The 20,263-nt window shown below is 40.2% G+C and overlaps 1 protein-coding gene across 2 annotated transcripts; it reads right to left on the bottom strand.

The window, feature by feature from the left end:
* Window positions 1-257: 257 nt before the first annotated feature.
* LOC307245724 (LIM and SH3 domain protein 1-like) lies at window positions 258-18,864 on the bottom strand. Of its 2 annotated transcripts, XR_013844684.1 has the most exons (8): window positions 18,686-18,864; window positions 14,826-14,920; window positions 9,118-9,202; window positions 5,496-5,603; window positions 3,429-3,498; window positions 3,263-3,345; window positions 1,600-1,830; window positions 258-1,238 (listed from the first exon to the last, which is right to left on the bottom strand). XR_013844684.1 is itself a non-coding variant. In XM_080021374.1 (7 exons), the coding sequence occupies exons 1-7, from the start codon at window positions 18,752-18,754 to the stop codon at window positions 1,660-1,662; spliced, it is 681 nt and encodes a 226-aa protein (XP_079877500.1). In that variant the 5' UTR covers window positions 18,755-18,864; the 3' UTR covers window positions 258-1,659. The 2 variants fall into 2 exon arrangements, 1 of the variants encoding a protein (XP_079877500.1); XM_080021374.1 differs by having other exon boundaries at window positions 258-1,830.
* Between the last annotated feature and the right edge of the window lie 1,399 nt (window positions 18,865-20,263).

Genomic DNA, 20,263 nt, shown 5'->3' with positions numbered 1-20,263 from the left:
TCTTCCTCTTTGCACATCAGCCTTTATGTAAATAATTGTCTTTTAAAACAAATTAAATAAACTTTTTTGTAAACAAATGTCTTTTACAGTTGGCTATTTGACAATATTTAATATCTTGAATTTGTCCTTACATGTTTCCTGGGATGTTGTGGTAATCTGGATAATTAATCAAAATTCATGAGTTTACCACTTTACAGGAAAACATTACTCAAATTATTTTATCAGAATAATAAAATGTAGCATTAATAGTTGAGATGAAGATGATTTTAATCTCCAGCGCATTCCTGGAACAATGGAGAGAAACTTATCATTTAACTTTTCATTTTCCCTTTAAAAGGCAAACAACAAAGCAAAGGCACAATATTAAAATTATAGCCTTTAATATTTGGTTCTCAAATGTCAACATTATTTTATTTAACATAGATTTATATGCAGAATTTTGATGCGGAATATGAAATTAAAGGACATTTCACTTTAATGAACATTTGTTTTTATTGCAGTGGATCCAGGATTAAATGCATTTGACTGAAATGAACTAAACCAAGACGGGACATTGTTTTGGAATCTGGGCGTTAATGCGTTTGGAAAAGGTGACCGTTAAAGGGACAGTACGTGAAGGCGCATGTGGGGAAATTTTGGCAGGGAAATTCAAATTTCACTTTAAATCTTTTGATGTAAATCGTGTCGATGCATCTCTTTGAACATTTTTCAGTTTATTTTCTTTATTCCCGTCCCGCTTGGTTCACTGTGCGGATCCTTTTAAACTTAATAAACAATATTTATTAAATGTGATTCTAAACGGGGTCGTTCTTGCATCATTGTTTGATCGCTTTAATCACACTTCAGGTTCAGAAAGTGAAAATCCAGTTTCGGTGTTTTCCTTTCTTGTTGATGCTGATCAGCTGCATCTGCTCGACGCTGAATCCTGGAGTGGAATTCCACTTTCTGAACCTGGGTTTTTCCACTTTTGCTTCGTTATCGTTTTTTTTTTTTTGTGAAACTTGCATCAAATACTCTGAATAGAGAACAATATAATCACTAATTTTTTTTAACTGTAGATTTCCTCTGGAATACTGGATTTTGATTGGTCGATAGCAGTAATGATTTTCTTGATAAGGACCGCCGTGTTTCTAATGACAGTTGTCACGGGCAACCGCTCCCTCTTCTGGATCCACGCCCCTCTATCACTCCGCCTACATGCTCATGCTGACACAAGCTAGTGGCGCCATCTGGTGACGCTGCATGGGAACCACAATGGCAGAAATGGATAAGGACATAAATTGAACAGTTAATAGGTTTGTTTTGTGTGTATTGTGCGTTTCTCTCAGTGGAAGCTCTTAAACTAGGGAATTTCAAATCAATATTTCACCACCATGTAATATATTGAGTGAGTAGCCTGGTAACAAGCAGGATAACGCGCAGCCAGACGGTCGTTATCGCAGAATAACCTTTAGAGATCCCAGACCTGGTCTGGGTTTCTGCTGCACAGATAATGTTCCACAGAACCCCCCGGTCACGATTTTGCAAGGCTCCGTCCTTGAGGATTCTTATTGCTTTTGCTAAATATGAACAAGCCCCACAACATATATTTTTTTCCACCTATCCCCGAACGGAGTGGTCCGATCCGCCGGTCTCCACCCTCGTAGAAATGGTGGCGGTTCAGAGCGGCTTGACGTAGTTGGCGGGCAGCAGCCCCGCCTGTCCCGAGCGCTGGTTGCGTCCGAACATCCAGCCCGGGTCGACGGGCTGCGGGTCCAGGATCAGGTCGCCCTCCTGCAGGGAAACCTCGTCGGCGTCTGCCGCCACGTAGCTGTACAGAGCCTGGTAGCGCTGCAACACAGAGCATACAGTGAAACATCACTGACCTGAACAAATATTTAGTGTATTTAGAATAATTATATATTTACAATCAATGTCCTGAAGTTGTGATAAATTGCAACCACTCCAATTGTACTTGCTGTGTTGGAAGTTGTACTTAAGAGGTGCTTGAATACATTTCTGACAACCTCCTGTTTCGACTTGGAAAATTCTTTATTTGGCATGGTTTTAGTTTGGGCCGACGCCCGTCACTCCCCGCGAGGTAAACAGTAAGTCAGAAATTTAGCAGTGATGTGGAATCGCCCCATCAGATAGAAGAGCAGCAACGGGTGGAGAAGGGGAGGTGGAGGGAGCGCAGCAAACCAGGCAGGGCAGGAGGGACTGGCTGCATAAATGTGACCCACCGCAGACTTTAGGGCCATTTGTCGGCTTTCGACTTTTTTATTCTCCGCATCATTTGAAAGTGGAGAATCAGAGCTTCCAAACAAGGTGTCACTTGTGCAAATCAAGCAAATAATCTTTATAGCTAAGACTTGTTAATGACGAGGGTGTGGCAAACTGTGATTCTGAGATAATCACCTTCAGAGTTTCCCCCACACCAGGTTCATTCAGCCAGCTCCTAGAATACAAATGTTTTGGAGGACCAACAAAGCCACATGGCTACATAACATACTGCTGAATGAAGTTGAACAGCGTCAACAACACAACAATTTTTGTTTTTAAAGCTTTTATTTAATCAACTTCTTCACTTGTAACAACAGGTATCGTCTGTCTCCTCCGGTGGTTCTTGAAAATATTCAGTTTCATCGTCACGTTCAGGTTGAAATCCGCTGTTTGAAATGTTCTCCAAGTCCGGAGTAATATCAGATTCAGTGTCGCTGTCTGAGAACTGACCATCTTGGAAAATGAAGTCCAGTACGCGCTGCTTACACTGATTTGGTTCTATCACACCGGTCAGATAAAGGTCCGCGATATGATTTAGATCTTCCTCCACCCGCTTCTTGTAATCCCTAACGGAGTTTTCACGGACAAGTGTAACCTGAATTGTTTCCACTTGTAATCTAACGGGAATATTTAACTCCACGGTTTAACATTTATCTACCATTTATAAATCAAACTGGGTTTTGAAAATATGAGATAAAAAAAAAAAGGGAACACGAATCTGGAAAAATCTTATTTCCCTTCAAGAAAGGTTCCCCCCCCCCCCCCCCCCCAACTTATTTGGCTGCTCCGGTTTTAGAAATGCGTGAAATGGCGGCTTTTGCTGCGGTGGGTCACAAATAGGCCCATATAAGGGCATGGAAGCATGTGGCGGGGTCAAGTGGTCTGACAGAGCTAGCCCTGCAAGCGACGCATCATTGAAACATTTTCCCTGTATTTTTGGAGACAATTTTTACCACCAGAATAAAATGAATGATTTAAATTTTAAGTACACTGCCCTTACCGCTCCACCAGATGGCGCCACATCAGTAGGCCCTGCGGCTGGCTGAATGAATCTCTGCACGTTGGAGGGCTGCTGTTCGTAGTCTACACACACACACACACACACGTACAGTAAATATTGAACCATGCTGCTGTTGGCTGCGATCGGCTGTGTGGGCGTGTCCTACCTTCCCTGTTTTCGGGGGGCGGGGCATCGCTCCGAGTCTTGCTTTTCTCAAATTCCTCGTGGTATTTAATCTACGCACAGACACAGATTTTAAATCCTCCCAAATTAAGCAGTTTTGTCCATTTTCTGATTAAAAAGCATAATATTATAGTAGAGCAGAGTAAAGGTAAAGTATTAATAAAATGTAAAGGTCTAATATAGTGAAGGTAGAGGTGTAGTAGTGTAGATGTATATGAGTGGTATAGTAAAGGAAAAGGTATAGTAAAGTAGAGAAATAGAGGTGTATAGGTAGATTAGAGGTGTAGTAAAGGTATAGTAGAGGTTTAGTAGTGTAGATGTGTAGTAAGGGTAGAATAGAGGTAGTGAAAAGGTAGAGGTCCAGTAAGGGCAGGTAGAGTAAAGGTAGAGCAGAGTAAAGGAATAGTAGTACTGGCAGAAAACACTGCCCCTCAATAAATATGCATAAAAAGGTGGAGGTTGAACCAGGATACGATCGGTGATGATGATGAAAACTTGAGCTCATTCTGGGGTCAAAGGTCAAAGTGATTTGTGATTGTTCCATTGTCTCGACTCTTTGTTGGTTTGAGTCAGAGGAGTCGGTTTGAACGGAGTCAATCATTTCACTCTGTAGAAGGTATTTCTTCTGATGGATGGTGAACGAGTCAGTCGTGATGAAGCTTGGGCTCCAAAAGAGCCCAGGCTTCCATGGTCGAGCCGAGGGCCTGGACCCCGGAGGCTTCTGGAAGGTTCTGGAGGCTTTTTGTTATTTTCTCAAGGTTCAAGTCCCAGTTCAGCCTGTGTCACTGCAGTTCCGCATTCCGTGTGTGTGTGTGCACGGCTCAGAAACCCTGACCATGTAGGGCAGCGGCTCCTCAGCCTGGACTCCGTCTGTTCTCTGCGGAGCCTCCATAGAACATCCAGCCGTTAAAGTGGTAATCCATCATATTATTTAGTCTGAAAACAGCTCGTATTTGATACTTTTTTTTTTTTTTTTTATCTGATACTTCAGTATAATCAGAAGCAGCCGTCCGACGTGTCCGTGTCCTGCATGTGCTCCTCTACGTGCTGCTTCCATCGCTGGTGGCGGGGTCCGCCACACGCTCAAGAAGCGAAAGGCAAAGGTGAACGAGCTCAGGCAGCGTGGAGAGCTGTGCTCAGTAAACTGTCCCCACATGGACGGACATTCCCTGGTGCTGGGTGGCGTGGTCCGCCTGTCCCCAGCGTTTCCTTTGTCCGGTCCAAACGCCCTGATGCTCAGAGCTTGGACTTTGACCTAGTTAGCCCTGACCTCTGACCTCTCGAAACGCATCCAATCGGAGGCAACGGATCGAGAGGGCGGCAGGAAGTCATGGCGTAGCGCCGCGCCTGAAAACGTTCACATGCTACCTGTTTACTACCTAGTATACTACCTTACCGAGTATACACTAGGTAGTAAACTTTGTGTATATTACCTTCTGTTTACTACCTAGTGCCTACTACCTCGTGCTCACTACCTAGTGCCTGGTGTTGACTACCTAGTGCGTACTACCTGGTGTTGACTACCTAGTGCGTACTACCTGGTGTTGACTACCTAGTGCGTACTACCTGGTGTTGACTACCTAGTGCGTACTACCTGGTGTTGACTACCTAGTGCGTACTACCTGGTGTTGACTACCTGGTGTTGGCTACCTAGTGCGTACTACCTGGTGTTGACTACCTAGTGCGTACTACCTGGTGTTGACTACCTAGTGTGTACTACCCGGTGGTTACTACCTAGTGTGTACTACCCGGTGGTTACTACCTAGTGTGTACTACCCGGTGGTTACTACCTAGTGTGTACTACCCGGTGGTTACTACCTAGTGCGTACTACCCGGTGGTTACTACCTAGTGCGTACTACCCGGTGGTTATTACCTAATGCTTACTACCCGGTGTATACTACCTCGTGCTTACTACCCGGTGTATACTACCTCGTGCTTACTACCTCGTGCTTACTACCTAGTGCTTACTACCTCGTGCTTACTAGCTAGTACTTGCTAGCTAGCGTTAGTAGTTTGCTGGTGTTTGGTTTGGGACGTGGCCGGACTCACGTTGCTGATCTGATCCTGCGTCTTCCTCACACGCTGCATCTCTGGTGTGTCGCTGACGAAGCTGAAGCCTTTTCCCTTGTTCTTCTCAAAATCCTCCTTGTACAGCGCCTGGTACACGCACGCATACACACACAGATACACACACATGTAAAACAACTTTATATATATAAATAAATATACTTAAACTGTATATACATGAACTGTATATCAAAAAGTCTGAATACAAAATGTGTATCTAAAGTTTTCACACAACTGCAGTATTCAGTTTGACTCACGCTGCTCTGCTGCCTTCACTCAAGCTTCAGCAAATTAAAAAGCGTTTCTTAAAAAAAGAACGTCTGCTCTGCGTGGGGCCACGGTGTGGTCACTTGGGTTCAAATCTACCGTATACCAAAAAGAAAGAATTCATGTTTATATCATCTTTGTGTTTATTTTCATCTAAAACTTAAATATAGCGCCTTGTGACATCATCATCCAATAGGAGGATGATGAAATGATGCGCATTGCATCCTGGGTAGCATATTTTAGGATACAGCTCTTTGTTCACAGTTGTTTAGCTTACAGCAACCACGAGCACCGAGCGACATGAAAAAAACAAACACGAATGGAGCGGACGAAGATCAAGTTGAGGATTCCTGACCGAGAGAAGCTGAGGAAGGAAGCGAAGCAGCTGCTACGACAAAATAAAGAAGTAACGTGCTCCGTGCCTGGCGACACAAAGAGCGGTCGGGTGATCTCAACGAGTGATGCTGCGTTCCATGGGAACTCAGAAAACTGTAAGTTGCATCAGCAGGAAGAGACGCTGCGTTCCACAGGAACAAAAAAAATGTATTTGTGTCTGTAGGAAGTGATGCTGCGTTCCACGGGAACTCTGAAAACAGTAATTCGTGTTGGTAGACCCCAGGTCTGTTATCTTAGTTGTTGAATCCCATCTCATCCTTTCATCCTTGTCCTTTTAAGGTGTAAACGTCCAGCGTTCAGAGCTAATCGTCCCCGATCCGCGGAGCCGCCACTCGTTTCTGCCAAGAGTGCAAATAGCTGCCATTTAGCGCCCAACGCTACCGCCGGCAGCATTAGCATCAAAATAAAGAAACTCCGGCTACAAAGATGTTTTAGAGCCGCTTAAGAGCCACTCACAGCCTGTTATCCCCCAAATGACACCCTGAGCTGCTAACGCTAACATGAGTGTCACACCAAGTCTTTTGGATGGATGGACGGACAGAGGGTCAGATAGAGGGATGGATGAGAGATGGATGGATGGAAAGATGTACTGTATAGATAGATGGATGGACAGAGGGATAGATAGAGATAAATGGATGATAGAGATAATTGGATAGATAAAAAAAACAACTCTGTTTTTACTCCGACTACAAAACTTGGTGTCTCTCGCAACAGAAGTTTTGGAGAGAAAATCGTTCCAGATCCAGAGATAAAAAAAAACAAAACCTTCATATAAAACCTTGTGAAATAAAATACTTCATAAAATATCATAAACGGATGAAATAAATAAAATCGAGCTCTGAAAACTGAAATGTGACCAAGTACAGTTGACAAAAGTACAAATGTCAGCGCAGAAACCTAAAGGTGACTTACATGTCTGCACACACACACACACACACACACACACGAGTGAGTCATATCACTGCTATGAGGAATATTCTGAGCGAGAGAGTTGGTCTGCATTGACTTTTATGGTTATAAACAGTTGACTGGGATGGAGCGAACGGGGCGTTCCGAGGAGGGGAGAGAGAGCAGCGATCGACCGACTGATAGATTCAAAGAGTTATGAATGGATAAAAAGTAATAGAATAAAGAAAAAATCAATATACAATAAGCCTAAAACAAACAATGAAAACAAACAAGAAATGTAACAATAGAAATTTGTGCAAATTTGCATGAGGGTGTATTAATAGGAGAGATCCAACAGTTCATTATGCTTCATTATCACTGACATCTAACGCACGTTTGAGTGTGATTTCCACAAACACACACACACACACACACACACTCTGGTGTTAGCATATTAGCACATTAGTGTGCTGGCAGCAGCTTGCAAGGCGTCGGGGGAACATCTCAGTTGAACCTTTCAGCTCGGCAGACGGCCACGCTCTCCCGTAAACACCAGGAAAATAAATCTGTGGCGCAAGGACGTGGATCAGCAGCTCTGATTAAACACGTCCTCCCCTCCATCCCATAATGAGTCCCATAATGACTATCCTTCCCACCCATTCCATCCCAGCCGGCGAGTATAGGCTCCAGGAAGTGCTTCCCCCTAACTGTTATTACACATATTATTATATATATATCTTGCCAACTTTTGCTGCGCTACTGCGCCCAGAATGTTGAAGAAACACACGACAAATAGTTGAGAAGGACAGCTCCAGCAGGACGGCAGGACTGCAGGGCTTGTTTGTGCCAACATTTTGCCCAAGATATGTAGTTATATATAAATAACATTTATAAATATGGGAGAATAGAAATGTAGCATGTTATACAGACATGTTATACAGACACTCATGTTAAGCAGACACATGTTATACAGACACATGTTATACAGACACTCATGTTATACAGACACATGTTGTACAAACACACATACAGACATGTTGTACAAACACACACATACAAACACACATGTTATACAGACACACATGTTATACGATCACATATGTTACACAAACACACACGTTATAAAAACACATGTTATAAAAAACACTCATGTTATACAGACAGACACATTATAAAACACACACGTTATACAAACACACATGTTATACAGACACACATGTTATACACACATGTTATACAAACACACATGTTATACAAACACACATTATAAAAACACTCATGTTATACAGACAGACACATTATAAAACACACACGTTATACAAACACACATGTTATACAGACACACATGTTATACACACATGTTATACAAACACACATGTTATACAAACACACATTATAAAAACACTCATGTTATACAAACAGGCACATATTATAAAAACACACACATTATACAGACACACATATGTTACACAAACACACATGTTATACAAACACACATATTATACTAACACACATGTTATACAGACAGACACATGTTATACAAACACACATGTTATACAAACACACTATAAAAAGACTCATGTTATACAGACACATATTATAAAGACACACACGTTATAGAGACAGATGTTACACAAACACACATCTTGTACAATCACACACATATATTAGAAAAACACATAAATACAAACACACATGTTTTACATACAGTACACACACATATAATACAGACCCACATGTTATCCAAACACACATGTTATACAAACACATTATACAGACACACACGTTATACAGTCATACATATTATACAAACACACATGTTATACAAACACATGCACGTTCACTAAACACACATGTTATACAAACACACATGTTATACAAACACACATGTTAGACAGACACACACGCCATACAGACACACACATTATCCAAACACGCATGTTATACTGACACATGTTATACGTCAAAACAGGGGCAAGTTGTCCCCTCACCCACAATGCAAACATCAGTCTCCTACACGTTATAGGTGTGTGTGTGTGTGTGTGCGTCTGACCGGGCTGTTGAGCATGCTCTGCTGTTTGAGGCGGATGTTTTCGGGCGTGTCCGTCACGATGGTGAAGGAGGTTTTGGGGTAATGCCTGGAAAAGAGACACACACACACACACCATTGAAATGTCTCGAAATGCATTAAATCAATTTCAAAAAGGCCTTTAATTGTAAAATTGTTTACTTAATAAACAGTTAAATTAAATCAGCAAACGTGTTTCAATTGAGAAAATTGAAATTTTGGACTTCTAGTCTCTAGTTAGCACAGTGCTACTAGTTAGCACAGTGCTACTTCATGTTCGGAGATGTGTACATGTGTGTTTTTTCTTCTCTCATTTAAATTTGTATCTTTTTCTCGACTGTATTTAAATATTCAAAATATTTGTCACTAACATATTGCACTGTTCAGCATGTAGTGAAATGTTTTTCTGGCAACCTCCAGAGACTGTGCTGGGTCTAGTACAAATAGAAAAATAAGATAATAAAATAGAATAAAAATAAGAATAAAAATAAAATATAAGGATAAAGAAAAAAAAAATTAATAGAAAACAAAAATAGAAATAAAAATATGAAAAGCTCTATACATACAACTATATATATATATGTGTATATATATATGTATATATGTGTGTATATATATATGTATATATATATATGTATGTTTTTTTTTTCTTTGCTTATTTAATCTAACTGAAGACAGCATGTACTGTATACTTGTTGTGGCCCTGGAGGCTGGATTTATTTTGGAATATAAACTACATACTGTAGCTATAGAGCTGTTGGAGAGAGGAGCAGGTCATCTGCAAACAGTGAACTCTAGATTTGGTGTCTACAGGCAGATGCTGACTGTTCTACTGCCTACGTAGACTCAAGCTGCATCCCTGTCTCACCCCCACCTGTCGAGCCCCCCAGCTTTGGGTGTCTACAGGGAGATGCTGACTGTTCTACTGCCTACTGCTCCACATCTCTGATGTAGCTGTCTTACCCCACCTGTTTCACCTCACACCTGTCTCACCCCACCTGTCTAAACCCCGCCTGTCTCATCCCCTTGTATTACCCACCCTGTCTCACCCCCACATGTCAAATCCCCCTCCTATCTAACCCCTGACTGTCTAACCCCACCTGTCTAACCCCCTGGCTTTTGGGAAAGAGGTGTGTGTGCCTTCTCAGCAGCAGACTTACTGTTTGTTGTTGTACATTGACTTCCAAGTGGGATACGTTTCTCTACTTTCTATCAGTTTGTACAGAAGACCCTCGGCCAAATTTCTCTCCTACATCAACAAGCAGGAGAATCATTTGCTTTTGCTTTTGTATATTTTGTTGGCAATTAGTGTTCTTAGTGTGCTGAGGGCAGAAATATGGTCCAATGTACAGTCATTTGGTAAAAAGCCAATTTGGGATTTACTCAGGACACTCGGAAAACAAAGGACCATGTTAAAGAGTTTTAGTATAATTGGGGTCTCTATTTTATTCTCTATATTAAGTGTTTTGATTTTGTCCTGTAGTTATTTTACATTTACATTTAGTCATTTAGCAGACGCTTTTATCCAAAGCGACTTACAAGGGAGAATAACATTCAAGCTACATTGCGACAGAGATTAGTGTAACAACAACATTCGTGTAACAATAAATACTGCAATTTTATTGAAATTGGGGAATCTAGATGCTTTCTATAGTCTTTGGTGGTTTATTCTAAAGTTTGTAGTTCATCGTGTATGTATTTCTGCTGTTTGTTCTTCTCTATGGGACCAAATCAAATGGAGTCAAGTGCTTCAGCCATACATTTCTGTTTTGTTGGCTAGATCTTCCTGTTTTTCTTTGTTCAGATGTTCACAGTGTTCCCTGCAGAGGTTTGATTCTTTGGACGTGTCGGTGTAGCAGTTTTTTCCTACCACACGCCACCCGAGCGACTTTTCAGGGCCCTCCGACACGGAGACACAGGCGATGGCACTAAAAATGACCAGTTTTATTGTAAAGAGGGGGCAAGATGGAACAAGCCTGGAGCAGTTGGAAATGAGAAGGGCTCCTCCCCCGTGTGTGTGGGGATGGGGGTTCTACCTGTTGCTTGTTGATTGCTTGAACCAGCAACAGGTGTACAGCCACTCTGATCCTGGGCCCAACTACCTAGACCCAAGACAGATGTGGCTGCTTAAACCACACCACCCCCACACCACAGACTGGCTTTTTTCCTCTCTTCCTGAGTGTATTTATATAGTGTTGTAATACTTCAAAGTGGTGAAGGCTATGTGATACAAGAGATTAGTGTAACAACAACATTCGTGTAACAATAAATACTGCAATTTTATTGAAATTGGGGAATCTAGATGCTTTCTATAGTCTTTGGTGGTTTATTCTAAAGTTTGTAGTTCATCGTGTATGTATTTCTGCTGTTTGTTCTTCTCTATGGGACCAAATCAAATGGAGTCAAGTGCTTCAGCCATACATTTCTGTTTTGTTGGCTAGATCTTCCTGTTTTTCTTTGTTCAGATGTTCACAGTGTTCCCTGCAGAGGTTTGATTCTTTGGACGTGTCGGTGTAGCAGTTTTTTCCTACCACACGCCACCCGAGCGACTTTTCAGGGCCCTCCGACACGGAGACACAGGCGATGGCACTAAAAATGACCAGTTTTATTGTAAAGAGGGGGCAAGATGGAACAAGCCTGGAGCAGTTGGAAATGAGAAGGGCTCCTCCCCCGTGTGTGTGGGGATGGGGGTTCTACCTGTTGCTTGTTGATTGCTTGAACCAGCAACAGGTGTACAGCCACTCTGATCCTGGGCCCAACTACCTAGACCCAAGACAGATGTGGCTGCTTAAACCACACCACCCCCACACCACAGACTGGCTTTTTTCCTCTCTTCCTGAGTGTATTTATATAGTGTTGTAATACTTCAAAGTGGTGAAGGCTATGTGATACAAGACCCTGAACAACCTGTCTGGATTATTTGGAGATAATAATCGGCTGGTTCTACATTATCCCTTACAAATAGCAAGTAGGCATTGTTTTTATTCAGTGCGGTGTGTTAAAAAGGCACAATGTTGGATGTGTTGTGTGTTGAGATGTAATTTGTATTATATTCTCGAACACACGAAACGTTAATAATAGTAATAATAACAATATGAATAATAATAATAAATATAGCTGCAGGCAGCAACACATGGAGCCCAGTTTATAAATTTTAGGTACGTGTTACAGTTATTATGGAAGAACTTGCCAATACGTAACACTTTATCTTTTCAGTTAGATCTGCTACGTTTAGCTGTAGGAAACTGTTTAAACATGATGTTTCTTTAAAATATGTGTATTTCTCACTTTAAACCAAACTTTTTCATTGTTATAACTTACCTTGTATATAAGTACATGTGCAGTCTCAGAGACTGTAGGTGACGTTGTGTCTCTTGTGTTGACGTATTCAGACAGGCTTACATGTTTGCAGAAATTTACGATAGAAGTCAAATTTATGTAATTTTAGTGATGACTTTTTTGTGAATTACATTTGAATTACATTTTCAATAAGTTTTGTTTCCACGAAACACGATAAACATGGTGGTATTTCTGTGGGTAATTACCATATCACAGCTTGAATGCATCAGATGCAATAGAATATATCACTCAGTCTTACATTTGAGTGGATTCCACTTGACGTGGTCAAAGTTTTTGTGAACTACTTTTTTTGTGTTTTCTCACGGATCTGGCAAAGTAATGTGGACCAAAGAGATAAAAAAGGTAAGAAAGTACATAAATATACACATAAACGTATAGTTTTTAATTTCTAACCACTACAGAGTGACAGTCTACACCACACACTGGACACATGTCCAATGTACATTCTGAACCAGAACCTGTACATTTATAGTAAATAAATAGTGTCTTACTGTAAATATCATTCATGGTAAATAATATGATGTCATAAAGCGTCTTACTGTAAATATCATTTATAGTAAATAATATGATGACGTCATAAAGTGTCTTACTGTAAATATTATTTATAGTAAATAATATGATGACGTCATAAAGCGTCTTACTGTAAATATCATTTATAGTAAATAATATGATGATGTCATAAAGCGTCTTACTGTAAATATCATTTATAGTAAATAATATGTCATAAAGCGTCTTACTGTAAATATCATTCATAGTAAATAATATGATGACTTCATGAAGCGTCTAACTGTAAATCTCATCTTCTTTATTTTGTTTATGAATTGTGGCATGTCGGTCAAACAGGACCAGCTGAATACTTGGGGTCAAATTTGTTTGGTTTTTCACTAATATCTGCTCCATATGTGGATCGATTTGGATGAAACTTAAACCATGAGATGTTTGTGACATATCGGGTTAAACAAAACCTCAACTGTGTTTATGCTAGCTTATGTCATTGTTGTGTTCCAGATACTTTTAGCCGGGTTGGACATATTTTGGCGTTGAATGCATTGGACTGTCTGTGATTTTGGTCAAATTTGGTTTGTTTTTCACTAATTTCTGCTCTGGATGTGGACTGATTCGAATGAAAGTTCAACCACGAGGTGTAACATACCGGTTAAAACAAGACTTAGCCGTGTTCGTAGCTTCTACCGTTATTCTGTTTCAAATAGTCTTAGGTTTCTAAATTCAGAGAAATTTCCCTGAACAATATCAAGAGGGGATCCAGCCCTGCGGACTGGACCCCTAATAGTTAATAAAGCTGCAAGCAGCAGTGTGAAGCAAAATAGTGAGAAGTTCTACCACAGAGTGTCTGAATGAACGTCAAGCAACAGTGATCCACTGTGGAATTGTTGGGATCATGGAGCAAAAAGTGTGAGTTGCATGCATGTTTTAAAATTTTATCATCAGTCTGTGTTGGGAAATGTGGTGTTGGAGTGGTGTGGTTTAAGCAGCCACATCTGTCTTGGGTCTAGGTAATTGGGCCTGGGATCAGGGTAGCTGTACGGCTGTTGCTGGTTAGAGCAATCAGCAAGCAACAGGTAGAACCCCCATCCCCACACACACAGGGGGAGAGCCTCTGTCATGAAGGGTCCATTTGCTCCCGGCCTGTTCCATCTTGCCAATTCTCTACAATAAACTGGTGTGTTTGCGGCATCTCTGCCTGCATCGGAGGGCCCTGTGGCAGGCAGAACTGCTGCAGGAACATACGCCTACTTCCTGTTCATGTGGCTCTTTCACCAACACGTCCACTTTGAACAATGGGAGTCCAAGTTGGACAAAGTTGGTTTGGATGAAATTGGACAAATGTTCAAAGGCTTGTTTTTCAGAAAATTCAAAATGACAGACAGTTTGATCTGGTGACAGTCAATGTGCGACTTTTGCCTGGTGGTGGCGCTAGACACATATGGTCCGATTAGTTCCAAATTTTTGATTATAACCATTGGGATCAATGTTCAAAATTGCAAAAAAGATTGACGGGGTGGAACATGGCGAATAAAAACAATAATAATAATAATAATAATAATAAAAACATAAAAAATAAAACTAAGTATAACTTTCAGTGCTTGACACCATAATAATAATAATAGTTTCATATAAAGCTAGAGGAAATCCACAGGCTGAACAGCTGCTTTGGAGTTACCCAATATTTTAGGCTCAAATCACAAAACCACAGAATTCCCTAAGTTCCACTGTGTTGTTGTTGTTGTTGCTGCTTCTCCTGATGAACAGAGTGTTATCTTATAATAAGATTAGATAGTAATATATACAGTGTAAATATTAGTGAGACTTACATGGAGCAGTACGGCTTCTTGTCAAAACCTTTGTAGGTGCTCATGCTCAGAGCCATCTTACAAACTTCACAGCTGAAACAGAGCTTGTGCCAAAACTAGAGAGAGGGAGGGAGAACAAACACTCAGTGACACCTTTCCAGTCAAAATACCCACATCAAGCAGCTTCCATTTGAATACAAAACACCCAGCAACCTGTCATTATTTCAGGATACACTGGGTCTGAAATCTACAGAAGCTATTACTTATTATTATTATTAAATTTGCTGTGACCGCTCGGTGGAAATCCCCACTCTGTTTCCCACAGTGACGCTGTGACTCGTTCCTTCTATTTCCTGCACAAACGAGCTCAATTGGCCTGAAAATAAATACAGATACCATAACTAAAAGACACATGATATGATTCTTAATATGACTCGTAATATGATATGACTCTTGACTCTTATGATGAAACACTCTTAATGACTCTTAATATGACCCGTAATAGAGTGCTGCAGGGATGAGGTATTATTGTCGGCAAACCGGGAAGTCAGCATCGCTGAAAATGCCAATGGGATTTTTCCATTGGCTTTTGGATTATTGCAGATGTACACAAAAGTGGCAAAGAAAAGTTTATAATACACGTTTTGTTCAGCAAGATAATCATCACATTTATGATTACAATCGCCAGATGTAAAAAGCAAACTAATTAAAAAGCTCAACGAATTACACCACGGTCGCATGACTTCAGCAACACCACAGCTACGCTTCCAACTTGTAATTTGATTTGGCGCGTTAACCTCTGCTACAAAAGTCTGGAAAGTTTGAGTTAGAATAGTTTGCAACAGTGCAAGTATAAACACAATTAGAGGCTGGAAAGGCGGACTGGTAAGTTGATGACTTTCCGTGTTCGGCATGATGAGGTTTATTGTCCCCGAAAACCTCTGGAGTCTCATTTAATGATTTGTTAGCAACCGCCTTTTTTAAGACATGTAAAAGTTTCAAAATTCACAAGTGGGGTATTTACTAACATATTTTATGTCGTAGAACAAAACGTAAAAATCTCTTAAGCTTGTGTTAAGCACAGACCTTATTTCAGGCATATAACCAAAAACCCATTCAAAAAACCCATTGGCTTTCAGATGAGGGAACCGGAAGTGCGAAAATGCTAACTCATTTGGATTCATTTCTGCAACACTCTACACCTATCAGCCAACATCAAAACCACTGACAGGTGAAGTGAATAACATTGATCATCTGGCTCCAATGGCACATGTCAAGGAGTGGGATGTATAAGGCAGCAAGTGAACAGTCAGTTCTTGAAGGTGATGTGTTCGAAGCAGAAAAAATGGGCAAGCTTACGGATCTGAGCCACTTTGACAAGGAGCACATTGTGATGCTGGACGACTGGGTCAGAGCATCTCCACAAGCACAGGTCTTGTGGCTGTTCACGCTCTGCAGTGGTTACTACCGACCAAAAGTGCTCCAAGGAAGGACGACCGGTGAACCGGCGACAGGGTCATGGTCAGGCTAATTCATGCACGTGGGGAGTGAAGTCTCGTCCGTCTGGTTCCATGCCACAGAAGAGCTACTGGAGCCCAAAGTGGTGAAAAAGTGAATTTTGCAATGATAGAAAGGTGTCACAACACATAGTGCATGGCAGCTTGCTGCGTGTGGGAGCGCTCAGTGTGTCCATGCTGACCCCTGTCCACCCCTGAAAGCTCCTACAATGAACATGTTAGCATCAGAACTGGACCATGGAGCAATGGAAGAAGGTGGAGGTCTGATGAATCACCTTTTCTTCTACATCATGTGGATGGTGGGACGGTGTATGTCATTCACATGGGGAAGAGATGGCACCAGGATGCACTCGTGGATGAAGAAAGCTGGTGGAGGCAGTGTGATGCTCTGGGCAATGTTCTGCTGGGAAACCTTGGGTCCTGGCATTCAAGTGGATGTTACATTGACACGTACCACCTACTTAAACATTGTTGCCGACCAAGTACACCCTTCACGGCAACGGTATTTCCTGATGGCAGTGGTCTCCTTCAGCAAGATAATGTGCACTGCAACATGGAAAAAATTGTTCAGGACCATTCCTGAACAATTCTTGAAAAGTGCAATTTTTGAGGAACATGACAAAGAGTTCAAGGTGTTGACTTGGCCTCAAATTCTACAGATCTCAATCTGATGGAGCATCTGTGGGATGTTCTGGAACAACAAGCCTGATCCATGGGGGCCCCACCTCCAACTTCCGGGACTTAAAGGATCTGCTGCTAACGTCTTGGTGCCAGATACCACAGGACACCTTCAGAGTCTGGTGGAGTCCATGCCTCCACCTCACAGCTGTTTTGGCGACACAAGGGGAAGCTACACAGTATTAGTGTTATTAGTGGTGCTTTTAATGTTGTGGCTGATCTAAGGGTAACACTCTTAATGACTCTTAATGAGTCGTGATATGATTTGACTCTTAATAGGAGTCATAATATGACTCATAATATGATGACTCTTAATAAATCTTAATAAAATGACTCTTAAGACTATGACTCCTCATATAATATGACTCTTAATATGATATGACTCATGCTGATAACTCTTTATATGAATCTTAACACTGTATGACTCTTAATATGACTCTGAATATGATGACTCTTGATATGAATCTCAATATGACTTAATATAACTCTTGATACGATGACTTTTGAAATAATGACTGTTGATATGATGACTCTTGAAATAACTCTTAATGACTCTTGATATTATGACTCTTGATATAACTATTAATATGACTCTTAACATGACTTGATATGACTCTTGATATGACTCTTAATGACACTTAATATAATATTACTCTTAATCTGATGACTCTTAATATGAATCTTAACACTGCATGACTCAATGACTCTTGATATGACTGTTGATATGATGACTCCTGATATGATGACTCTTGATATAACTCTTAATGACTCTTGATATGATGACTCTTAATATGACTCTTGATATGATGACTCCTGATATGATGACTCTTGATATAACTCTTAATGACTCTTGATATGATGACTCTTAATAGGACTCTTGATATGATGACTCCTGATATGATGACTCTTGATATAACTCTTAATGACTCTTGATATGATGACTCTTAATATGACTCTTGATATGATGACTCTTAATATGACTCTTGATATGATGACTCTTGATATAACTCTTAATGACTCTTGATATGATTCTTGATATAACTATTAATTTGACTCTTGATATGATGACTCTTAATACAACTCTTAATATAACTCTTAATATGACTCTTAATATGACTCTTAATGTCTCTCAATATGATATGACTCTTAATATGATGATTGTATGTTTTTACCCCCTGACACACATGCACAATGACAAAAAATGTAAAATATTCTAACGATTGCGGTGGGTGGATGTCACACACCACAATGGTTTGATTATCTTATATTTTTTGGGGGATAATAATAACCCCCCCAAAATCTGTCTGTCTGTTTATCCATCCATGTCTGTCTCTTTATTTATAAACAATACATTTCATAAGTAAACTCTGAGTGAAATGTAAATGTGCAATTGATATATTAGAATATACTAAGATAAGACAAGATAAGATAATACAACACTTTATTAATTCCTGTGGGGAAACTGATTAACAAAAATTATAATTAATTTCTATTTAAAATGTACCTCAAGTGTACAAGAAAAGTTAACGTTGTTTAAAGTGACAAAATGGATTATTTGTAAAATAATAAATTGCAATTTTTTGAATACTTATGTATTCAAAGTGCTGGAAAAGTATTTTACAAACACATTTTCAATACAGACATAATGCATCCCAAATATTTTCAGTTTAATATTTGACCTCTTACCTTGTCCAGACAGTTTATTTTCTCTGTGGGGTACACAGCTTTCTTGCATCTTCCGCACGGAGGATTCATGGTGACTGGATAACAAATGGATGATAATAAATTCACACTTCCCCCAGAAATAAGAGCCGAGGAGGTAAAGTGAAATAAAGTGTGTAAACTAGGCCCAGACAAAGTGGAGTCCTGGAGCGTTCTCCACCAGGCTCTAGGGGATGGTGCTCTTATTTCCAGGAGGCTGCTTGGTGTGGAGTCCATATATGGAGCACAGTGGTGCTCTGGGGCTGGGAGGAGGGGAAGCATGACATGCACACTATGTCCAATAATAAAAATAAAAATGAAAATAAGAATTATTATTATAATAATCGATATGTTTTGATTCCATAGTATATGAGAACCCTTGGAATAAATAACTTGAAATAAGTTATAGTATTAAAGTTAATGACTGACTTTTAAATTACTTTAACTCGTTTTTTTTTTAACACATAAGATTTTATATATAAGTAATTTTTTCAATAAGTTATAGAAAAAAAGTAAATTACTTTTACGATGACTAATTTAAGATTACTTTCAAAGTTATGACGTTACAAACCTGCTGTCAGGTGACGTCATCACCGCGTCGTATCAGATGAGACGATGGAAGGATCGATATGCGTGGCCTCTTCACCAGCGTGAAACTTTGAGATTAATAATATCAAACAACTTCAATAACTTCAAATAAGGTGTGAAAGAAGTAGATGAAGATTACATTAAAACAACGTTGACTTTGAAAAGACTTCAAGTAAAGTAATAGTAAAAGGAAATAACGTTCACCTGGGAATCCGTTATGCGTACTTCCGGTAGGGGGCGTCCCTGACCGGAAGAAGGGTGGAAATCTGGGCGATCTCATTCGTTTTCCTTCCGCCTCCACCGAGTCGGTCGTCACCCTCCTGTTATTCTGACGCCAATGAGAACAGGTACCTGGGCTCTGTCACATATGTTGCTGCCAATGTCGCAAAGCTGTTAATTAGTTCAAAACCCCTGAGATGCTAAACGGCTAGGTGTGCAACGAATTAAAGTCGCGAGGAGATGACGTCACAAGGAGTTCCCCGCGATATTACAACTTTTTTTTTTTAATGTTACGTGGTAAATTCTTATTTTATCCGCGGAAACTCCAAACCCACTGTCCCCCAATTTGATCAGTTAATTACATTGACTCCTCAAACCTTTCCATCTGATAAATATTAAGAAAAAAAAAGTTTTTAAATCACCAGAAATATAGTGTATATTGTAAACCGCATCCGGAGGTGAATGTCTCCCTTTCCTCAACGTGTTTATTGAATTGTGATAGAAAACTACGATATTTTATTTATTTTTACGATTAATGTGTGATTGATTTCACAACCCTATGTTTCTGTTTGCTGCTATTTTTTCCACAATTAAAAAAAAAACCCAGCTACGGATATTGCGTTGAAAAAAGAAGGAAAATCTCATCAGAATATTAAACATATTTAACTTTCAAGTTTTCTCTGACAACATCAGTTGCAACGCAACCCTGTGTTTTGACGTTAAATCGTGACATCATATCTATGCGACGTCACCCCT

The sequence above is a fragment of the Zeus faber genome, assembly GCF_960531495.2.
Source record: "Zeus faber genome assembly, chromosome: 20".
Taxonomy (NCBI): domain Eukaryota; kingdom Metazoa; phylum Chordata; class Actinopteri; order Zeiformes; family Zeidae; genus Zeus; species Zeus faber.
This window is presented reverse-complemented; position numbering and strand designations above follow the sequence as displayed.